The 20,690-nt window shown below is 52.0% G+C and overlaps 1 protein-coding gene across 1 annotated transcript; it reads left to right on the top strand.

Moving 5' to 3' along the window:
• The first annotated feature begins 925 nt into the window (after positions 1-925).
• Positions 926-19,801, top strand: ZNF839 (zinc finger protein 839). Its single transcript, XM_065870967.1, has 9 exons — positions 926-1,228; positions 6,115-6,999; positions 9,476-9,709; positions 11,831-11,923; positions 14,740-14,880; positions 15,037-15,166; positions 15,966-16,743; positions 17,491-17,555; positions 19,779-19,801. Exons 1-9 carry the CDS (start codon positions 926-928, stop codon positions 19,799-19,801), a joined length of 2,652 nt encoding a protein of 883 aa, XP_065727039.1.
• Positions 19,802-20,690: the final 889 nt, after the last annotated feature.

Below are 20,690 nucleotides of genomic sequence, written 5' to 3'. Positions count from 1 at the left end.
TGCATTCATATTCGTCCATCATTCATTGCCTGAGCGTGCACCGCTGGACACTGAATGAGTAAAACTACACCCTCGAGGTGCGCCCCGCCTGGGTGAGTGGGTAGGGAGGAGGGGGCCGGCATGGAAACAATTTCGGGGTTGGGGAGCACACTTGTTAAAAATGCACACTTTGAGGGACTTCCCTGGTGGCGCAGTGGTTAAGAATACTCCTGCCAAGGCAGGGGACACGGGCTCCAGCTCTGGTCCGGGAAGATCCCACATGCCGCGGAGCAACTAAGCCCGTGCGCCACAACTACTGAGGCCGCGAGCCGCAACTACTGAAGTCCGTGCGCCTAGAGCTCGTGCTCTGAAGAGAAGCCACCGCAATGAGAAGCCCGCGCACGGCAACGAAGAACAGCCCCCCACACACCACAACTAGAGAAAGCCTGCGTGCGGCAAAGACCCAACACAGTCAAAACTAAATAAATAAAATAAAATAAATTTATATATAAAAATTCACACTTTGAACCACCTCTCGGCTATATTAAATCGGAAGGTCTGGAGGTGGGGCCTAGGAGTCTAGGTCCAGGCAGGGTCTTCACGTGACGTTGAGAACATTTGGCCAGGGTGATGTTAGGGCCGGGGCTCTGGAACCTCGAGGACCTTTGCCTGAGAGTTCCCGGACAGCTCCTGGAGGAGGTGATATGTGAACGATAAATACGTCTACGACAAGCCATAAGAAAATTCGGCCGGGTCCTGTTGTTGGTGAAGCGGTGGCAGAACCGGCCCGGCTCACGCCCCGCCTACCGATCTGCTCGGTCAGGTGCATTCGCCTTCCGAGGTGTCTTGGCCTGCGGGGCACTCGTAGCTGCCCCCTTTCCCAGGTGACGCACATTTGAGCGGTCGGCGCTCAGTGACTGGGGTTCGAGTCCCCGCGTCGGCCGTTATGGCGGACGCGGAGCCTGAGGCTGAGGACGGCAGTGAGGATGGCGGCGGCGGCGACGGCGGCGGCGGCCGGGCTCCCGCAGGCCAGAGAGGCAGCGCCGCGCGCGTGGCCCCGCTGGGCCCCGAGCAGCTGCGGCGGGTCCTGGAGCAGGTGACGAAGGCGCAGCCACCCGCGAAGCCGCCGCCGCCGCCCTTCGTGCTGCAGGACGCGGCGCGGCGGCTGCGGGACGCGGCCCAGCAGGCCGCCCTGCAGCGGGGCCCCGGGGCCGAGCCCCCGCGCCCGCGGCGCCTGCTACCGCCGCAGGTGAGGCGCCGGGAGGGACCTCCGGGGAAACTGAGGCCCGGAGTGGGACGAGGTCTCGCGGCGGGCGGGCCGGAGCCCGCGCCCGCGCTTCCCCTCTTAGGCCTTAGAGCTGCCCAGCCCGAGAGACCGGTGTCCGCCCGCGTTACAATTCAGGGCGTCCCCACACTCAGCTCCACGGGGACCGCAGGCCACCCGCACCTGTCACCGCCCCAGCGTTTTCAACTCCTCCCCCGCTCCGGGCTCTCGGAGCCTGTGCCCATGGCGGCCCCCGCCCGGGACCCAGCCCTGCTCGGGGCTCCTCCGTGCCGCCTGGCTCCTCTCGCAGGCCTTCGTCCGTTCATTCCGCCTTGATCGCTCACGGTGTTCCGGGCCCTGCCCGAGGCGCAGCGTCAACCACAGCCCTGAAGGATGTGAGGCGTGTTGTGGGCCCGACACGGGGGCTGCTGGAGAGTGAGCAGTCCTTAGGCCTGACACCGGAGTGGAGACCAGAATGGGTTAGAAGGACATTAAGAGGAGAATTTTCCATGTGGAAGGTGCTGCAAGTGGCACGGACGAGACTCGGGACAGAATTAAGTACATTACAGTAACTTGGTGCAGGGCTTGTGGCAGTGCCTGTGTTTGTAACCCCAGTTACAAATGGCCCAGCACGTGCCCGACATTCGCTTAATGAGTGAGACACGTGAAAGCACTCTGTGTACTAGCCAACATCCCTTCTCAGCGGCGCTGTTTTCCCGTCACACAGCTCTTGGCTGCTAGGGAAGCTGGATCTAGAACGTGGTCTTCCGAGCCCAGAGGGTCCGGTGTAGCACCTGAAGCCTGAGGTCCTTCCCATTACGTGTAAAGTCATCCCCTTTCAGCACTGGGCTTCTAAAGGACAATGCTTCTCACTTCAAAATTGCCATAGATTTTTCTTCCACTAGAATAAATAGGTAGAGAATAGAATCAGCAATCTTCACGGGGTTTCACTTACGGTTTTTTTTTTTTTTTTTGCGGTACGCGGGCCTCTCACTGTTGTGGCCTCTCCCATTGCGGAGCACAGGCTCCGGACGCGCAGGCCTAGTGGCCATGGCTCACGGGCCCGGCCGCTTCACGGCATGTGGGATCCCCCCGGACCCGGGGCACGAACCCGCGTCCCCTGCATCGGCAGACGGACTCTCAACCACTGCGCCACCAGGGAAGCCCCGGTTTTGTTTTTGACTGAGTGATTTTGACAGTTTAGGGTCATACCCAGTTGGTCATCAAGACTGGAAAGGTTGTCTCACTAAAGTTTGGGAAGACAAGTATGACTCTGCTCAAATGCCATACTTCTTAGAGGTGTGACCTTGGGTAGCGCGACCTCTTTGGGCTTTAGTTTCCTTATTTGTAGGAGGTTTGGCTCCTTGGGTGAGCTTTCCAGCTCGTACTCTGCTGTTGAAACAGGTGCCTCTCACATAAGCCCTGACAGCAGGTCTGTGGAGTCAGAAGGGTGCCAGTGGCTCATTTGCTGGCCTCTGCTCCGTGCCTGGCACTGGGCTGAGCCGCTTGGTTCTCAGCAGCCACACGGAAGTGCTTTTATCTGCGTTTTACAGATGAAGAACTAGCTCAGAGGGGTTGAGTGATTTTTGCCCGGGGTCCCCTAGGTGTGGCTACTCTCCAGGGCCTGTTGAATGTGGCTACAGCTTTTTGGGTTTGGTAGCTTAGGAAAGAGTCCAAAAATGACGTATTCCAGAAGATGAAAGCAAACTTAGGTAGCATGGTCGTGTTCGGTAGCTAATCTAGTTGGAATGCTATAAATTCTACCTGCATTCACGACGATGTAATTTTGCAGTCTGTTCAGCTAATATTCTTTGCCCACCCGCCCCCCCCCCCCCACAAGCTGTGCCATGGAGGCCACAAAAACAAATCAGATGTGTACCTTGCCCCTAGGGAGGTTATGATGTTACCAGGCAGGTAAAACATGACTCAGGGTAACTTCTGATCGAGGCCAGAAAGCTAGAGGTACGATAAAGAACTAAATGCATTGAGAGAAAGGGAGAGGTTATTTCTGGCTGAGGGGATCAGAAGAGGTGGCATCTGAACTAGATCTGCAGGGTGGGTCCAAGTTGAAAATACAGGAGAGGAGAGGCAGTGCTGGAGGTGGGGCAGGTGTGCCTTTGGAGATCCCAGGCCTTGTGGTTCTCTGTCGGGGGTGGTGTGGATTAGAAGGCACAGACCAAGTGGACACACTCCCACAGGTCAGCCCCTATCCCTCCCATCCTTCCCATTCCTGCCCCACAGAAACATTTCCAGTTTCCTACCACACAACGTGCCCTTTTTCATGCATCCCTGCATTCACACGTTTTTCCTTACACCTAGGATAGGTGTTCCATCTGGGAAAAATTCTACTCAGCTTTCAAGGCCCCCCGCAGAGGTCACCGCTTCTGGGAAGCCTACCAGGCCTGAACTGTTCTGCCCCTCTTACTGCACCTGTTGCACCTTGGTGTTGCTTTCCTATCGGTGTTCCTTAGGAAACCTAGTCTGCCTTCAGAATCATCAGTGGAGCTTTGAAAGTACAGATTTTGAGGCAGGATATCCTGAGTCAGCAAGTTTGTAGGTGACTGAGGTGGGGCAGGGGAAACACCCCCTCCCCAAGGGTGAGGCTGGGACTTAACTTTTGTTTGTGTATTGGCACCCAGAGATACTTAGTAAAACTTTGTTGAATGAAATAGACATATAACAAAGTATCAAGTATAGTACCCACTTGGTAAACTGGTCTGGAAAGCAGATGAAAGAATTAGACCAGCTTGGCCACTTGTGGTAATTCTAAAACAATAGGATTTGGCCTGGGGGGGTGGGCGTTCTATCTGTCTGTCTTTAATGGCATTATCTGGTAATACCCCAAGAGCTTAGAGACACATTCGAAGTGATTGGTAGTAAAGTGAAACAAATGTGATTCTTAAAAGGTGTGCAAGTAAATCTAGCTGTCATTGGATTCACAGCAGCCCAGGACCAGCTCTGTACCCTTCCTCAAAAACCAATATGTTGACTTGTCTCTGCTGTTTGTAGTAAGTGTATAACATGCACTCAGACAGATACACTCCAGCTTGATTTCAGCGAGGGTTTCCATTCTGTCCTGTGTGATATTTTTATTGACCCTCTACTTGGTAGAGGGTTGAGTCCAAAGAGGGCCTGTTGGTGACCCCAAATTGGTGGTTCTCAACTGGGGGCAGTTTTGCCCCACGGGGGGCGTTTGGCGCTGTCTGGAGACATTTTTGATTGTCACAGCTTGGGGAGTGCTACTGGCATCTGGTGGGTAGAGGCTGGGATGGTGCTCAACAGTGCACAGCACACCTGCCCCGACACACTTGTCCGAAATGTCAGTTGTGCTGCAGTTGAGAAAGCCGCTCTGGGTGATGAGGTTTGTCTGTCTTTTCTCCCTGGAGAAAGATGCTCATTGTTTCTGCTTGGTGAGGGCAGGAGCCTTGTTTTGCTGCCCTCGTCGGAGCCCATGACAGCATTTAGTCTCCGTAAAGCGCTGTGTCGGGCACCCGGTCACTGCTCAGTATTTGTGGAACCTTGTTGGCAGCAGCCCTCCCCTTTGGTGGGCGTTTTGCTGTTACAGACAGTGCTGCCTTGAACCTCCCAGACATACATCTTTGTGCCTGTGCCGGTGTTTCTTCTGGGATCCAAGAAGCAGGATTGCTGGGGATCAAAAAGCACATGCGGGGCTTCCCTGATGGCGCAGTGGTTGAGAGTCCGCTTGCTGATGCAGGGGACGCGGGTTCGTGCCCCGGTCCTGGAGGATCCCACATGCCGTGGAGCAGCTGGGCCCGTGAGCCGTGGCCGCTGAGCCTGTGCGGCCGGAGCCTGTGCTCCGCAACGGGAGAGGCCACAGCAGTGAGAGGCCCGCGTATCGCAAAAAAACAAACAAAAAAAAAGCACATGCATTTAAAACTTCATTAGATGTCAAAAAAAAAAGTTGGTGAAGAAATGCAGCCCCGCTCCTAGGTGTGTGCCCTGGAGGAACTCACACGTGTATACACACACATACCTCACAGCGCAGAGCAGACCAGAGAGCGCAGGGTTGGTGACCACCTGTCCTCTGACAGGAGACCATTGTTCCCACGCTGCAGAGCAAATGAACGCCTGAGAGCTGCACACCTCAGTATGGATGAATTTCACAAACAAGATAGGGAGGAGAAAGCCCCAACAAGATACCGGAGATGATATTCACTTACCTAAGCTTAAAAACACATCAAAACGGAACTGCATATCTTTAGGGATATCTACAAGTGTAATATAAAGAATGCGTGAGAATGGCAAAGAGCAGATTCAGGACAGGGTGAAGAAAAAGGCATGCGGGTTGGGGGCATAGCAGAGGGCTTTCCCCGGGTAGTAATGTTGCATGTTGTAAGGTAGGTGGTAGCGACCTGAATCACATAGTTCTTTATGGCTTTTTTGGTTTCCAGAATTTCACTGAAAACTTTTAAAAAAGAGGCCACATATTGAATTGAGTCCAATTTAGAGTAGTAAGAACTCCAAGTTAATACACATATGGTAAAACTATAAAGAAGGATATTCATGAGCTTATTAGTGGATCATGACTGGTATTTTTTTTTTTTAAAGTGATGTAGAGTAGATGCTATCAGAAGGCCTTTATGTAGGAATGGTAAGTGCATGAACGTTCTATTTTGTTTATATATGCAAATGTTTCTGTAAGCACGAGGGGTGTGACGTAAAATAGATGACTGTGGACTGGGCAGAAGGGTTGAGAAACACCACTGTAAACACTACAGATACATTATATAGACTCTTTTCTATGTAAGATGTATAAGTTAGAAAAAAATCTCAACAGTGGATTTAAGATGAGAGTAAAATTGTAGAAATGTTGATAAGCATAGTCCTTCTTTTCTCTTTCTGTGTTTAAGCAATTGGAAGCCATCTGTGTCAAGGTTACATCTGGAGAGACGAAAGGTCAGGAAAAGCCGATGCCTGCACTGGCCACCATCCAGCCCAAGACAGCCAGGCCGAGCCAGCCGCTGGGGAGACACTGCAGCGCGCTGGGGCTCAGCGTCGCCAGCTCTCAGCTGCTCGGGGCACAGCCCCTCCTGAGCACCGGGCCACAGCCGTGTTTCCTGAGTCACTCACCTCAACCTCCTGTTCAGGTGTTCGTCCAGAGGCCACTGCTCGCCCTCCGACCAGACCCTGCGAAGAGAGTCTTGGCCTCTGAGGCCCTGAGTGGACAAGGCACCACGTTGTCCCCTCTGTCAGCCTCTGACCCGCCAGCAGGAACATCTGTTTCGTCCAGTCCAGCAAATTTATTTATTTCCACCTCGCAAACAAAATGCACCAAGAAACTAAAAAAATCTTTAAAAGTGAAAACACGTTCTGGACGGATATCTCGACCTCCCAAGTATAAAGCTAAAGATTATAAATTCATAAAAACAGAGGATTTGGCCGGCGGTCACCCCTCAGACTCTGACGACTATTCAGAACTGAGCGTGGAGGAAGATGAAGACCACAGCGGAAGGCAGGTGCTCTTTGATTTATCGAGCTGCTCTCTGAGGCCCAAAACTTTTAAGTGTCAGACCTGTGAAAAGTCATATATAGGAAAGGGGGGGCTTGCCCGGCACTTTAAACTGAATCCAGGCCATGGCCACCTGGAGCCTGAGACGTTGCTGTCTAAGAAAGCCAATGGGAGCGTGATCCTGGGCCCCACGGAGGGCAGGACCACCAGCCTGGCATCTCGGGAGCTGTCCACGCCAGCTCTTCTAAGTGAGGAAGGGGCCCGCTCAGCACGGGGTGGCCTGCAGGTAACGTTTCTGTCTGGTGATAGCGTCCTGATTCCTGCCCATCCTTTTTTTTTTTTTAATCTTTTTTTGGCCACGCCACACGGCATGTGGGATCTTAGTTCCCCGACCAGGGATCGAACCCACGCCCTCTGTATTGGCAGCATGGAGCCTTAACCACTGGACCGCCAAGGAAGTCCCCTGCCCATCATCCTTAAATTAACTTTACATTGTCTGCACTGCTGCCAGATAATCGAGGAGAAGTGTGTCTTCCGTCCAGTGCCGACGGTTTACTGACGGGCACGCAGGCATCAGTCCTGTAGATCCGGTCAGTAAAGCTAATCGCAAGCACTCTCGGCTCATGCTGACGTGACTGTGGGCCTGGGAAAGGTCCAGGTGGGGGGCGCCAGTCCACAGGGCTGCTGCCTGGGGCGTCCGCAGTAAGACGTTTGCTTGCCGTGTTCTCTCCTTGCTTTGCCCCTTCCGAAACTCAATCAGACAAAGCAGATACGAGTCACCATGAGTTTGCATCACCACGTCAACGTTTATTTACTGAAATTTTAACTTACCCAACATGTGTGGTGAGCATTTGTGTGCCGTGTACAGTAGGTCAGTTATTTAAAAAACAGCAGGTGGATCACTTAACAAGTGGCAGGCCTCTGTGGTCGCCCTCATCCCACTTTGTCTTAAGCTTCCTTCCTTTTCCTTTGACTTGTGTTAGCTGTTGTTCGTTTTTTGTAGTTTTCAGACGTTAAATAGAGAAACCGGTGTTGGAATTGATGTGACTACTTGATGGGAGTTTGTGACTTTAGGGACCTGGAAGCTGTTGAAAATGCATGTTTGCCTGCTTGTGGCGACCTCATTCCCAGCAGCGGACGGGGTTCCTGCGGGAGGGCTGAGGCCGGCGGCTGCTTCCGCTTTCACATCCGCTCCTTGGGGCCTGAACAGACACCTCCTGGGCCCAGGAGATCTGTACTGAGTGAGGCCTAGTGGTAGAACCATGGGACAGCCCTGTGTTAGGATTCAAAAATATTGTCTCACCTTGCAGCCTCAGTAATAATAGTAATAACAGTAATACCGTTTATTGCATGCCTGCTTTGGGCAGGAACATCACATACGTTTTCTCATCCTGTGAGAGCCCTAAAGGCAGGTGCAGGAGTCCCTACTGGAGACGAGGCGCATGGGGCTCAGAGGGGATGACGGGCTCCCCGTCGAGGCACGCCTAGGACTCTGTCCAGGCTGGGGTTAGACCCAGGTCTTTTGACCTCAAAGCCTGTACTCTAGGCCCGGCTGCCTCTGCTAGGAGGTCCTACGCATCTCACAGCTGGCAAGAGCCCGACTTTCGAGAGACCTCTAACTTTTCTTAAGTTGTAGTAGGACCAGCATGCCCATGTAGTTTGTCACCCAAACCCGGACATTCTGAGAATGAAAGGGGCACTATTAATCATTCCAAGGGACAGCAGGCACAGCCAGGACTGCCTCCGACAAACTGGACGACCAGGCCGGCTGGCACCTTCCATTTCCTTCAATAATGAAATCTTACACCACAGCAAAAGCAGCTTCTGGATATCTGACTTCTGGAATTGAGGCACCTAGCCTTGCTCCAGACGGCTTTGAGGCCGTGGGGTCCCAGAGCGGCTCCCTCCAACCAGAACTATGTCTCGTCTCCTCTCCTGAGTCGGCCATGGATGGCCACGTGGCGCTTAAAGCCACAGGCAGACCTGGCGTTCCTCCTGAGGCTCCATTTTAATGAAGATTTGGAGGGAAAATTCTTTAAGAGGACACACTTTGTGCTACCTTTCCTTGTATTTAACCTTCCACCAGTCCTGGGAGATGTAGGTGTATTATTCCTATCTTCAGAGGAGGAGGGAATTGGCACAGAATGAGGAAATAGCTAGATAGTGTTAGATCCCGATTCTTTTCACAAAGCTGCGCAAATCCATGGAGACAGAAAGTAGATTAGTGGCTGCTGGGTCTGGGGGGAGGGAGGAATGTGTGATAATGTGTAGGGTTTCTTTGGGGGATGACGAAACTGTTCTGGGATTAGATAGTGGTGATGGTTACACAAGCTTGTGAATATCCTAAAATCCACCTAATTGTGTATTTCCAAAGGATGAACTTGATGGTATTTGAAATATATCCAATAAAAAATAATTTAAAAAATCTAAAAGTCATGGGTAAATTATGAATTAACAAAATTCAGGTTCATTTTTAAGATGGTAGTGACATCAGAAAAGTCTTTGGTTTCATTTTGGGCAACACCCCAGGGTTAGGGTTTGTCAGCCCTGACCTGCAGGGTAGTATTCGTCTGGTGTCTTAAAGGGATACTTGGTTTACCTGTAAGATGCATTGATTATAGTTAATGTGTCTTAATTATGCAAAGAAGAAGAATTTAGCAAGTTCCTTGCTTTTGACTTGACATTTTTCTGCTTTAAGGTTTTCATCATGGTGTATAAAGCATGATTATTTTATTTTTGTTTGGGTGTGCAACCCTATCTAGAATGGTCAGTCTGTAGACGTTGAAGAGGCGCTGGTGTCTGAACCAAAAAATGGAAGTTTTTCAGCCCTTTTGGGATCAGAGAGACACCCCGGACGTAGAAGAAGCGGCTACTCCGTGGCCCTCCCAGAGCCCAGCGCAGCCGTCCTGGAGCAGAGTGGAGCGGTTGGCCCGCAGGTGGGCGTTGGGGCAGCGTGTGCACAGGGCCCGGCAAGGAGCAGAGCCAGGCTCCTGGAGGTGCGTCGCTCTTAGAACCCTGTTCTTGAAACCTGTGTCTCTGGCATGGCACGTGGCAGTTCACTATTAGGTTTCTGAATTTAGAAGTAAAATACCCAGTTTAGGTCAACTAAGCAGTTCACCTGATGTGTAATTAGATGAAGTGTGTAATAGATTCAAAGACAGCATTATCTGAAATGACTCCTAGGTGTACCTGTTTGAAATGACCAGAGGGCCTTAAGCATAGAGCTGCTTGCCTTTTTCAGTTTTAGAATTATTATAAGCTGTGTTTTCATGGAAGCAGTTTAGAAAACAACAGAAATGGTTTTCTATTTTTTTGTAAAAAGTTTCAAGGTATAAAAGCATGTTTCAGGTTTTGAACTCTAGAATCTCCATTCCACCCCCTTGAAAGTAAGTGTATCGAATTTAGTTGGATTGGCTTAGAAAAGCGGAAACCCAGACTTACCCGAATTGTCTTTGACTAGGATGTATTTATTTGCCTGCTAATGGCTGGATGAGTATCTTAAAGAAAAGAAGTGAAAAACAGCAAGAGAGAGCACGAGATAAGCTAGTGAGACAACTGGCCCCAGAAAGAGTGGCTTGCTGTCAGCAGCCCCGCCTCCCAGCTCCGACCACGGGCTTCCCGCAGGCACCGCAGCGGCGCAGCCGCTGTGCCTCGGTTCACTGAGTCCCTGACCGTAGTAGCTCCACTTAGGTGAGAAACCTGAACCTCACAGGGGCTGTTAACTTGTACCCGGTCACCTCGCAGGTCAGTGGCGGATCCAGAATGTGGATCTGAGACCAGTGAGGTGACCCTAACACGTCACCGTGACTCGCAGTGCCACACCTTTCATACTGAGAGTCGAGGACTGCTCCCGACAGCATCTTACAGATGGGAGTCTCCCCAGAAACGGGCATTCATTTATACAGGAACTGGGTGTCCGTCCAGTAACGGGCCCTGTCCTGGCTGGGCGGGGACGCTGTGCAAGGGGAGAGGTGGCGGCCAGAGCAGTCAGTGGCAGCACGGCCAGGTGCGCGTGGCTGGGAAGCGGGGAACCGAGGAGGTGCCCTCTCTGCTGCTGTGATGCGCGTCCTGGACGTCCGGACGTGGGCCAGGCCGCAGAGGGGCCATGCCCCACACGCCCACCTTCTCACGCCTCCTGAGTGCTGGAAACCAGCTGGTCGTTTTGCTCTAAGGGCTCTTGAAAGTCACGATTAGACATTTTTATCTTGCAAATGAAAAGGTTTTCCTTTTGCTTTTTGACTGTTTTATGACCATCTGTGGCTTCCTCTGAACCCCTGCCAGTTTGCAGCTCCCAATTGATGGCCCTTCCTAAGCCCTGAGCCCGTGACCTCCCTGAGCCTTGTATGACTGTTTCTAGGACTTGTCGGTTTCGCCCTGACATTCTTGCCTCCCTGGGTGATCTCACTCATCCTCCTGCTTTCTCAAACTACCTTCCATCTGCTGACTCTCACGCCTGTACTTCTGTCCAGACCGCTCCCGAGCTTCAGAGCTGATTTCAGGCATCCCCACCTGCTGTCCTGTAGAGCCCTCCACATCCTGCCGGAGCCCACAGTCTGGCTTCCTGCCCCACCCCCTATTATCAGGGGGCTGCCTGGGTGCTCAGCTGGGTGCCCAGAGGCACCCGTGACTCCTCTTTTCCCCCTTCACTCACCCCTCCCCCATCCTGAGGACTGAGGATGGTGCCCTCCCTGCATCCTCTCCCCCCCTCCCCCCCTCCTCGTCTGTCCTGCCTGTACGTGTGCTTTGGTGGTGGTCTCCTGGCGGCGGGCTGCCCCGGGATTTGCTTGCATTTTCGTCTCGGGCACTAGTTGGTGAGCCCTGGAGAGCAGGAAGCACATTTCCCCACCGCTGTGTCCTTCTCCAGGGCCTGGCACCCACCACTCATTCAGTGCTGTCACGCGGGAGCCAGACTCTGAACCCGCCGTTGACCATGGGGCTTTGTCAGCGGGTGAGCAAGTGCGATACTTAACAAGGCAGAACATTTACAGTTGAGAGGCGCGTAATCACTGAGAATTTAGGGAACTCTCTGCCTTCTGTGTTCTTTGCTACCACAACTCGTTGGCTGCTGGGAAATTCTTTCCATACTGTCAAAGATGTCAAACGCTTTCTTCTGGTAGTTTCTCCGCCAGTGTGACCGGGAGGATCTAGTGGAGTTGGCTCTGCCTCTGCTGGCTCAGGTCGTGACCGTGTCTGAATTTCTTCTGATGAAGGTGAGTCTCCTTAGTGTTTCTAAGTGATTGAGGGGATGATTTGAAGTTATTTAGAAAGGCATCCTTCATATTTACTTAGAAGGAGCCAGGCCCTTGGAAATCCTCTCCCTCCCCCAGGACAGAGCTAAAGTGAGCCTGCCGGTCCTGCCGGATGCCCAGCACACGGCTCTCAGGCAGGCCGCTCGTGGACCCGTGACTGTTTTCACTTTGTGTGGGAGGAGCGACAGTCACCTTTCTCCTGGCTCCCACCCACCTGCCAGCCTCCTCCACTGCAGCTCTGCCCCCGATGAGCCCGCTCTGAGGTGCGGCTTCACCGCCGGCACCCACGCTCCCTGGAGGCGCCCCGAGGAGCAGAGGCCTGGCCCTCCCTGGCCTGCAGGCCCTGGAATGTGCCCGTTTTCGTCCTCAGGGCCTTTCTGCCTTCCCATACCGCTCCCCTGGCCACCATCCTCTTGTGGCCCTCATCTGGGGTGGTTTGTTTCCTGGGCCGCTTCTCCCAGGCCCATTCTGGTGCCCCGCCGAGCACAATGCTGGGCACACATAGGCTCTCGCTGGGGAGCGAAGGCAGTGCCTGTGTTCATGGCTGCTGAGGGCTGAGGAACTTGAGTCCTTCCCTCTTTCAGATTTCTCTCTGTATTTTCCATTTCATTGCCTTGGGTTTAAACATTTTTTTTGTCATCTTTATCTTCACTAAGGTTGAAAAAGGTCATCTAGCAAAACCTTTCTTCCCAGCTGTGTACAAGGAATTTGAAGAGTTGCATAAAATGGTTAAGAAAATGTGTCAAGATTACCTCCATAGCTCTGGTCCCTGTTCTCTGGAAATAAACAACAGTAAGGTAACAAGCTCACAAGACAGACTCGCTCTTATAGCCAAAAGAAGGCTGTCCATTAAAAAGGAGGATGTTTATTTTTGTGGTGACATCTTCCCAGTCAGCTTCTTCTAGCTTTTTCTACTGTCAAGTGCAGGGTTTTTTTCTTAATATAAAAGCGATACATGCTTTTTTCAGAAAACTCGGAAATGCAGATAAGCTAAAAGAAAATTGCAAACACCCATAATCCTCCCACTCACCAATGATCACAGTGAATAGACTGTGTCTTTCTTCGGTGTGTAGGTGTTTGCAAAGGGCTGAGTTACACAGGGACAAGTAGTTATTTTTTGTGGTTGTGTCGACAGAATTCTCATTTCAATGTCATTGCCTTTTGCTATATTGGGTCCTTGACAAAAATATGTCATGAACTAATGAGGATTTACTTGTCTCGGATCAAACCCTTTTCGGGGCAGAGTGTGGCCCGTGGTCAGGTCACCCAGGGGCCTCTCACTGTGTCCGGCACGGAGATTCAGGTCTGCGCCTCCACCGAGCAGCTCACTGACTCCCGGCAAGTCCCTGCACCCTCCACCCCTCTGCCAAAGGGCAGCACTGAGCTCACGGGCTTTTCCGGCTCTCACGTGCCGGGGCTGTAATAGTCTGGTTTCGCCAGACTGTTGAACAACACGGATGGGCTTGGAGGGCATTATGCTGAGGGAGGTAAGTCAGAGGAAGACAAGTGCGGTATAGCATCAATTATATGCGGGATCTAAGAAATACAACCAGCTAGTGAATACAGGTACGTAAGGAAGTAGGTCAGAAGGTAAATAAGTGGTGTCAGGTTTACTAAAAAATCACTCACACAACGATGAAGACTGCTTAGGCCATGGTGACTTTGACTGCTCCTAACATGTGGCTACACTGACGATGGAGCTGCCTGTCTGTGATTGGAAAGGTGAGTGTTTTCTCAGTACAGAGCAGTTAGTTGCTTCTGTAGCAAGAAGTCTTAATCTACAGTGTAATATAATACATGGGTTTTTTGGGTTTTGTTTTTTGGGGTTCTTTTGGCCATGATCATTAGTTTTATACAAATTCAATATTTAATATAACCTAATAAGCTCTTGTGTTTTATTTTCTTACATCATATATTTTTAAAATGCAGTGGATTCTTTGCTAGGCCTCCCATAGATGCCCCAGTTGGCAGTGGTCACCTACGTGTTTCTAAACCGTGGGTTAAGCCGGTGTGGGTACCACCCTGTTACGGAGCAGACAGGACGTGCACGGACGCTGTGCATGTCCACTGGGACCCTTTGTGGGCAGTTCGGGATGTGACGCAGCCTCTTTGGAGCGAACACAGTGGCTCTGTTGGTAGGGGACACTGTCAGGTTGTTGGGCACTAAGCTTGCCAACCCCTGTTCTCTAGCTTAACCTTGACCTGCTACCCTTCCTTCCTTCCCCACCCCTTGCCTGCTCTGTGGTGTTCTCTTTATGCTGTCCAGGTATCAGTGATGATGGCTGTTGGTTATTACCTTAACATCCAGTGCTTTACGTAGGTTTTGCGTAGGGAGTCTAACCTAATCTTTACAAAGTCCCTTCAGGGCAACTGTGGTCTCCCTCATAAGATAAGGAGACTTAGCAGGTAGGTGGCTGCCAAGGTCACCCAGGTTCTGGGCAGAGGTGCTGGGGTCCAGCTCTGGCTCTCAAACCCACATCTTTTCCATCAACTGGGAAACGAGATCTGGTCCCAGAATAGGCAGGATTATCTTTCTGAAGATACCAGTGAGAATTCAGAAAAGGAGGAATAATGGGCAAGAAAGTTACCATGGTGTCAGAGTAACACGATGAAGCTTGTGACGACACTTTATCTTCATTTTTCCCACTGTTTAGGTGGCACCTTGCCGTACAAAGGGACTTCATAGATTGAAACTCAGCCCTTTGTTCTAAAGTGTTGACATGATTCCGAATCTTGTGTTTTGAGTGGAGCGTCTCTATGGGCCCCTTTCTGCTCAGGTTGCCGAGTCCTTAGGAATCACAGAAGAATTCCTGAGGAAAAAAGAAATACACACGGACTGCACTCCTCCCAAGCGCAACAGCCGAGAGGACGACCCGGAGGACCTGGCGGGTGCTGGCCCGCAGAAGAGGGAGAATGAGGTGGGCGTGGCCGTGAGGGGCACCCGGCTACTGTCTGCTCCACATTGCACTGTTGGGGTTGGATCTCTTCAACTCACAACACTGTTTTCCAGGAAGAAAAGGTGCAAGGTGGCCTGTTTCTCCCTAGTCTTAGCTGGTTGCATCTTCTCTTCCTAGACCGCAGAGGACAGGCTGGCTTTGGTGAAAAGGACCAGAAGAGAAACTGTGCCCCAGGACACCACAGAGTATTCTGCCGACAGTGGAGGCCTGCAGAGGCTGGCCTCTTGTGCCCCAGCTGCCAGTGCGGGTAAAAGACTCTTTGCGGGGTGCACCCTGGGGCTCAGAGGCCTGCTGCTCGGGTGGGTGCCCCTATGGCCACATCTCAGAGAACCCTCTGGTTTCTCGAGTTTTACCCCAACCTCCCAGTGTTCTGTGGTTCCATGTTTATTCCCTAAGAGTCTTGGGGTCTTTGGGGTTTTCTTGGGTCCTTTCTTGAAACGAGGACCTGCCTCGTGGTACTGAGTCGGTTGTACCTGGCGGGGGTCCCAAGAAGTTAGGCAGACCTGAGACCAGAGACAGGTCCCAAGGACACACCAAGTCCACGGCTTGGCTTTCGTGAGACTTGGCTCTAAGTGCCAGCTGAGGGTTAACGTTCAAAAATGGGACGTGTTCCGGCTTTACTTCGCCAGAACTGATCAATGAGACAGCTCTAACGTACGGCAGGCATGCTGAGAATGGTTATATAACTTTCTAAAATCTTATCAGGGCCGCCTGATACCTCGCCTGATCCTAAAGTCTCTAATTTGAAGAGGCATTCTCCCTTCTAGAACTTATTACTTAATTCTTCCGGAGGGGAGGGCAGATTTATTTATTGAGAACCATGAAAACCCTCTGGCACCTGCTTGGAACACAGCTCCTCTCCCCTAACTAGTCTGCGTTTCCTCTTTTAAGTTCATCCATTCTTGGAAGCTACCAAGTAACAAGGAGGGTTTATGTTTTCATTTTTGGGGAAGAAAATTACTTTGGACTAGCTTGTTTTGCATAGTGAGTACAATGACCGGCCATAGCAGCACACAAATGATTGTCTGTTTTTTCCAACCGTCTAGGTTTTGCCCCTGGAGTAAGTGGGGGCGCGTCTCGCCTACCTGAAGACAGTCCCACGATGCTGGTTTCTGAGCTCGACCGCAGCACAGCACAGGCGGGCCGGCAGCTGAAAGCATTTGCTGGCTCAGCCGCCGGGAGTGGCTCTGCAGACCCTGCTCTCTTGTTTCGAGAAGCCCGTGGGCTGGGGGTTTATACTCCGTTAGGAGAACCAGGGTCTCTGGCCCAGGAACACTCGCCAGAGCGGGATGCTGGGGACGGCCAGGGAAGCCGGACTCTCTGCGGCACCTCGATGGCCCTGCTGCCTGGCCGGCCTGGAAATGCAGAGGCGGGAAGCCTCCTCGAGGTGCACGGCTCCCACCTGAGCAGCCTGCGGTCCGGCCCTGGTGAGGTCCTGCTTCTGGAGGCCGCGGCCCCGCCGCAGGAGAAAGCATGGTCCGTGGACGTCATGCCAGCTGGCTATGCCTACGGCACCACGTCCGAGCCGGGGCCTCAACCCAGCCGGGGTGGATTGCTGGGTCCTGAAGGGGGCCTCACAGGCCACGCGGGGGACTTGGACCAGTCGCCCTGTGGGACCGAGACACACGCTGACCGGAGGGAGCTAGAGGGCATCACTGCCGTCAGGGAAGCCATGGCTTTCGAAAATGCCAGTGGGGGCCCCACGTTGCCGTCCCAGCGACAGGAGCAGACATTTATCCAGACTTCTGATGGGCGTATCTTGTCCCATCCAGGCTCCATAGTGTCTGGGGAGGGGGACATTGTCATAGTGACCGACACAGAGGGGCCTGCCCTGCAGCCGGGCCCCTCGGAAGGGGTTCCTCTGGAAACCATGGAGATGGAGCCCTCTCAGTGAAATGGAGCCAGAACCGCAGTCCTAGATTTGTATGTATTTTACCTGGAGGTCTACTTCAAGGAATGTTTATTTTTCTAATGTGAATACTGATACAAGTGAACATTTTATTTATAAAGAATAATGTCTTTCTACCCCACTGTCTACCTTTTTCTACACCTTTCTCATTGTAATAATGGCAGATGTTACCTGATGACAAATTCCCGATACATCTAACTCCTAGGAGCTTCTGACCACTATTACAGTTAATACCACTACACTGTTTCTTGAATCTCCCCTGCTCCCCAGTTCCAAAAAACTACGCCCCCTTTCTCTTCGGTGATACGCTGCTCTTTCACCAGACTTGGTCCATACTAGAAGCTTCTTTTGGGCTCAATAAAAAAATAAATACGTAAGCTTGCCATCTGGGCAGCATTTTATTGGGAAGTAGGAAAGGAAGTTGTTTCTACTGACACTTTATGGATGAGGAACGTGAGGCATAGGGATGGGACCCCCAGTCCTTTGATGTCCCACGTGTAAAGTCACTTATCAAGATCTCTCTTTTTTTGGAATGTTTTCCTTGGCTCTATTACAGGGAGAGAAAGGGAGGGCCATTTGCCCACACGCAGACGACAGCATCAAGAGGGCACAGCTGTCCTCTGCCCCCACTGGCAGAGACTGTCAGCAGAGGCCCTGGGCAGGCGGAGCTGCGGGTTGTGGGCCGCACCCTCTGGTGCTGTGCTCCCGTCAGGCCCGCTGTGGAGGGGTGGGCTTTATTCTTCGGGGGCCACATTGCCTACAGCCCTCTCAAGTGACTGGGGGCGTCTTCTTGTCCTCTAACTTGATATCAAAGCGGGTCCAACAGGAACAGAAGGGTGGGCATCCCTGCAGGATGGAATGAGTAAACCACAGCTGCTCAGGAGAGTCGGGCTCGAGGGTCAGGCCGTGGCACTGCTGCCGAGAGCTCAGCTTCTCTGTACACTGGTGCCCAATCGAATCTCAGAGACAGAGTTTTGGGTGAAGTAGAAAAGGACAGCTTTATTACTGTGCCAGACAGAGGGGGACACAGTGGGCTCCTGCCTTGGAAAAACTATGTGTCCCAGCCCGGGAGGATCTGATAAGGAGCTTTATAACAATATCTCCCAAGGGCGGGGTTGCTGACAAGATGAGGGGCCGCGGGGTCTCAGGCGCGGGCCTCCTAGCCTTGATGAGCTTCTCAAGGCCTTGCTGAGCTTCTCGGGTCCCCGTGATCTCGCCTCCTAGCCTTGGCCGCTCCTCCCTTGATTAGCAGCTGTTCGAACCTGCCCTTTGGCACTCAGGGGAGGTCATGGAGGCTGGAGTCTTGCCTACAAGAAACGGGGGACAAGAAGGCCTCCATGCTCGGAAGCCCCACAGGGCCCCGCTCGGTTTCAGCACATCCTGTGGACTCGGGCACTTCTCGGGAACCCAGAGCCGCGCGAAACCGCTGGGGGTCCAGTCCTGGGGGGCTGGAGCGTGGGGGTTAGGACTTCAACACACGAACCTGGGGGGACGTATCCAGAGCATGGCACCTCTCAAGTAAAAATGTGAGCCGGTGGGCATTCAGGGAGTTGAGTGGCTCTGCTCCAGAGGTGGTCCAGACCGAGGTCGCTTCCGCACCTAGGGTGGCCCTCTTCCCAGAGGTCTCAGAAGGCTCGCTGGCCCGTGTGTCTGCTCCATCCCTCGGAGAGAGGAGCCTGTGAGGGTCACGATCTGGGAGATGCACACAAGGCCTCTGCTCACATCTCATTGGTCCTTGGCCACACCTTGCTGCAAAAAAGGCTCTGAAACCTCCTCCTAAACTGGTAGCCATAGCCAGGTAACACTTAAATGAAGCAGAGAATCAACACCAAAGGAGGTTGCCCCTAGGGGCAGGGCCAAACGCCTGCCCCTAGAGTGGTTAAAATTGCTTCGGGTCAGTCTGGAGAGGTGGTAGTAGCAGCTCTGATAAACCTCAGCAGCTTGAAACAACAAAGGGGTGTGTGTCTCCTGCTCACAAGTCGTGTCACTCAGAGGTCGGTGGGGGACCCAGCAGGGGCAGCCACATCTCAAGCACTGCTGGTGGCGCCAGGAGCTTCGGGAGAGGTTAGACTCACCGCGAGAGGCACTTCAGTGGCCACATGGTCCCACCCAAGCCCAAGGGCACTGAAGTGCAGGCTTTCCACGGGCCGGGAAGGCAGGAGTCTGGGAATATTTGGTGAATAGCCTGAGTGGTTGATCAACAGAAGTCACATTATCACTGTTGTTCACAGCTGTGCTGTGTTCGGTACCTTGTGATTACTTTCATGGTTTGTCTAAGCTTTTGTGTTTCCCGGAAAGAGAGAGAGAGGGAATTTTTTTTAGTTTTCATTAAATGTACTTATCGTGAATTCATCTTGAACTGCTGCCCCAACCCAGTTCTGTTTTTGTGGGTTCTACCCGTTAATATCTCTTTACTGTCTATTTCGCAAGATTCCCAGAGGCAGAGGAGATATCTGGTGATCAATCCACTATGCTTAGAAGTCCAATATGGGTTCTCCAATGGCTTCATTGTTCCTTTCAGATAGAAATTGTCCTATAGTTGTGTAATGACTTTGGAACTCAGCAAACTCAACGGCCGAGAGCTCTTCCATCAATCTGATGCCTCTTCCGCTGTGTGAGGGACCCCTGGGCTAATGCCACTGGACACCTGGCTTCACTTGTTTGTCCTTTGCCGTGAAACGGAGCAGGACCCTGTGGGACTCCCGGGCACAAGTCCTTCCATGTCACCGATTTCTTGTTTGTAGGAGATTGGTTTCATTCAGCTTCCATGGCCTTCCCTGAGTTCCAAAGGGCAGGTTCAAACAGCCGCTAATCGGGGAACAGAGGGGATGCAGAGACAAGAGGAGTAGTCAAGAAACAATAGTGCAGCCTTAGGGCAGGGTCCTGGTTCCTCCTCAAGGGCAGGAAGCAGGGGGCAGGGTGCCACTTTTGCCGAACGCTGACCCGGCAGTTTCCAGACTGCAGGACATCTGACAGGATGCTTTTCTGATGGTTAGATTTTAATAAATACTGCAAAGGAAAGAGCAATTCTAAGACATGTTGCCTTTAAATGCTTTGGCTATGCCAACTTACACAGTGAGATATCCTTTCGCTCAAAATACATTCCCGTGATATATAAAGTCTTTTATTTTGGGAATGTTTTCTTTCTTTGCCTGGGATGCTAGAAGTTCAGTTTCATGAAGCTACATCCTGTATCACACAGCATGAAGTTTCTTAGATTTCTGTTTCTGGGGAGCAGTGGCAGGACTGACCCTGGATATCTGGTTGTAAATATTGCCAAACTATAGGATTTATGCCCGGAGAATGACATGGAAGACACTTCACTTGGCCTGTCACAGCCTCAGTACAAAAATAGGGGTCATTTTTTGTAGCCAGTTTTCATTTCCATGATGCTGGTCTTTGCTCAGTGACTCTATGGTACTTTAAAGATTAGTTGTGATTACAAAACTAATACGGTCCCACAGTTTAAACAATACGCAAAAATGTTAAACCAGGGATTTTCTAAATAAATGTAATCTATGTAAAATACACCTAATTTACAAAAACAAGATCACTTAGTCATTCTGTTGAGGAACTCATTTATTTCGGGCAGAAGTCCTCATAGTGACACATTCACAGTAGGTGCAGATGACGCTGAGTGGTGGACGGCAGGCAGCAGCGATAACCGCAGAGAGCTGGTGAAATGATCAGGTCTGGAAGATCCTAAGGTCAGTGGGTGGCTGAGCCAGAGCACATGTGAGATCCCAGGTTGCGACAGGGGCTGTGACCCCGGCGTAAGGCAGGGGCCGTGATTGGGGTGAGGCAGGGGCCATAATCCCGGGGTGCGGCAGGGGCGTGATCGGCGTGCGGCACGGGGCCCACC

This window comes from Phocoena phocoena, chromosome 2, assembly GCF_963924675.1.
Source record: "Phocoena phocoena chromosome 2, mPhoPho1.1, whole genome shotgun sequence".
Taxonomy (NCBI): domain Eukaryota; kingdom Metazoa; phylum Chordata; class Mammalia; order Artiodactyla; family Phocoenidae; genus Phocoena; species Phocoena phocoena.
The sequence above is the reverse complement of the archived record's forward strand: the minus strand, read 5'-3'. Positions and strand labels throughout refer to the sequence as shown.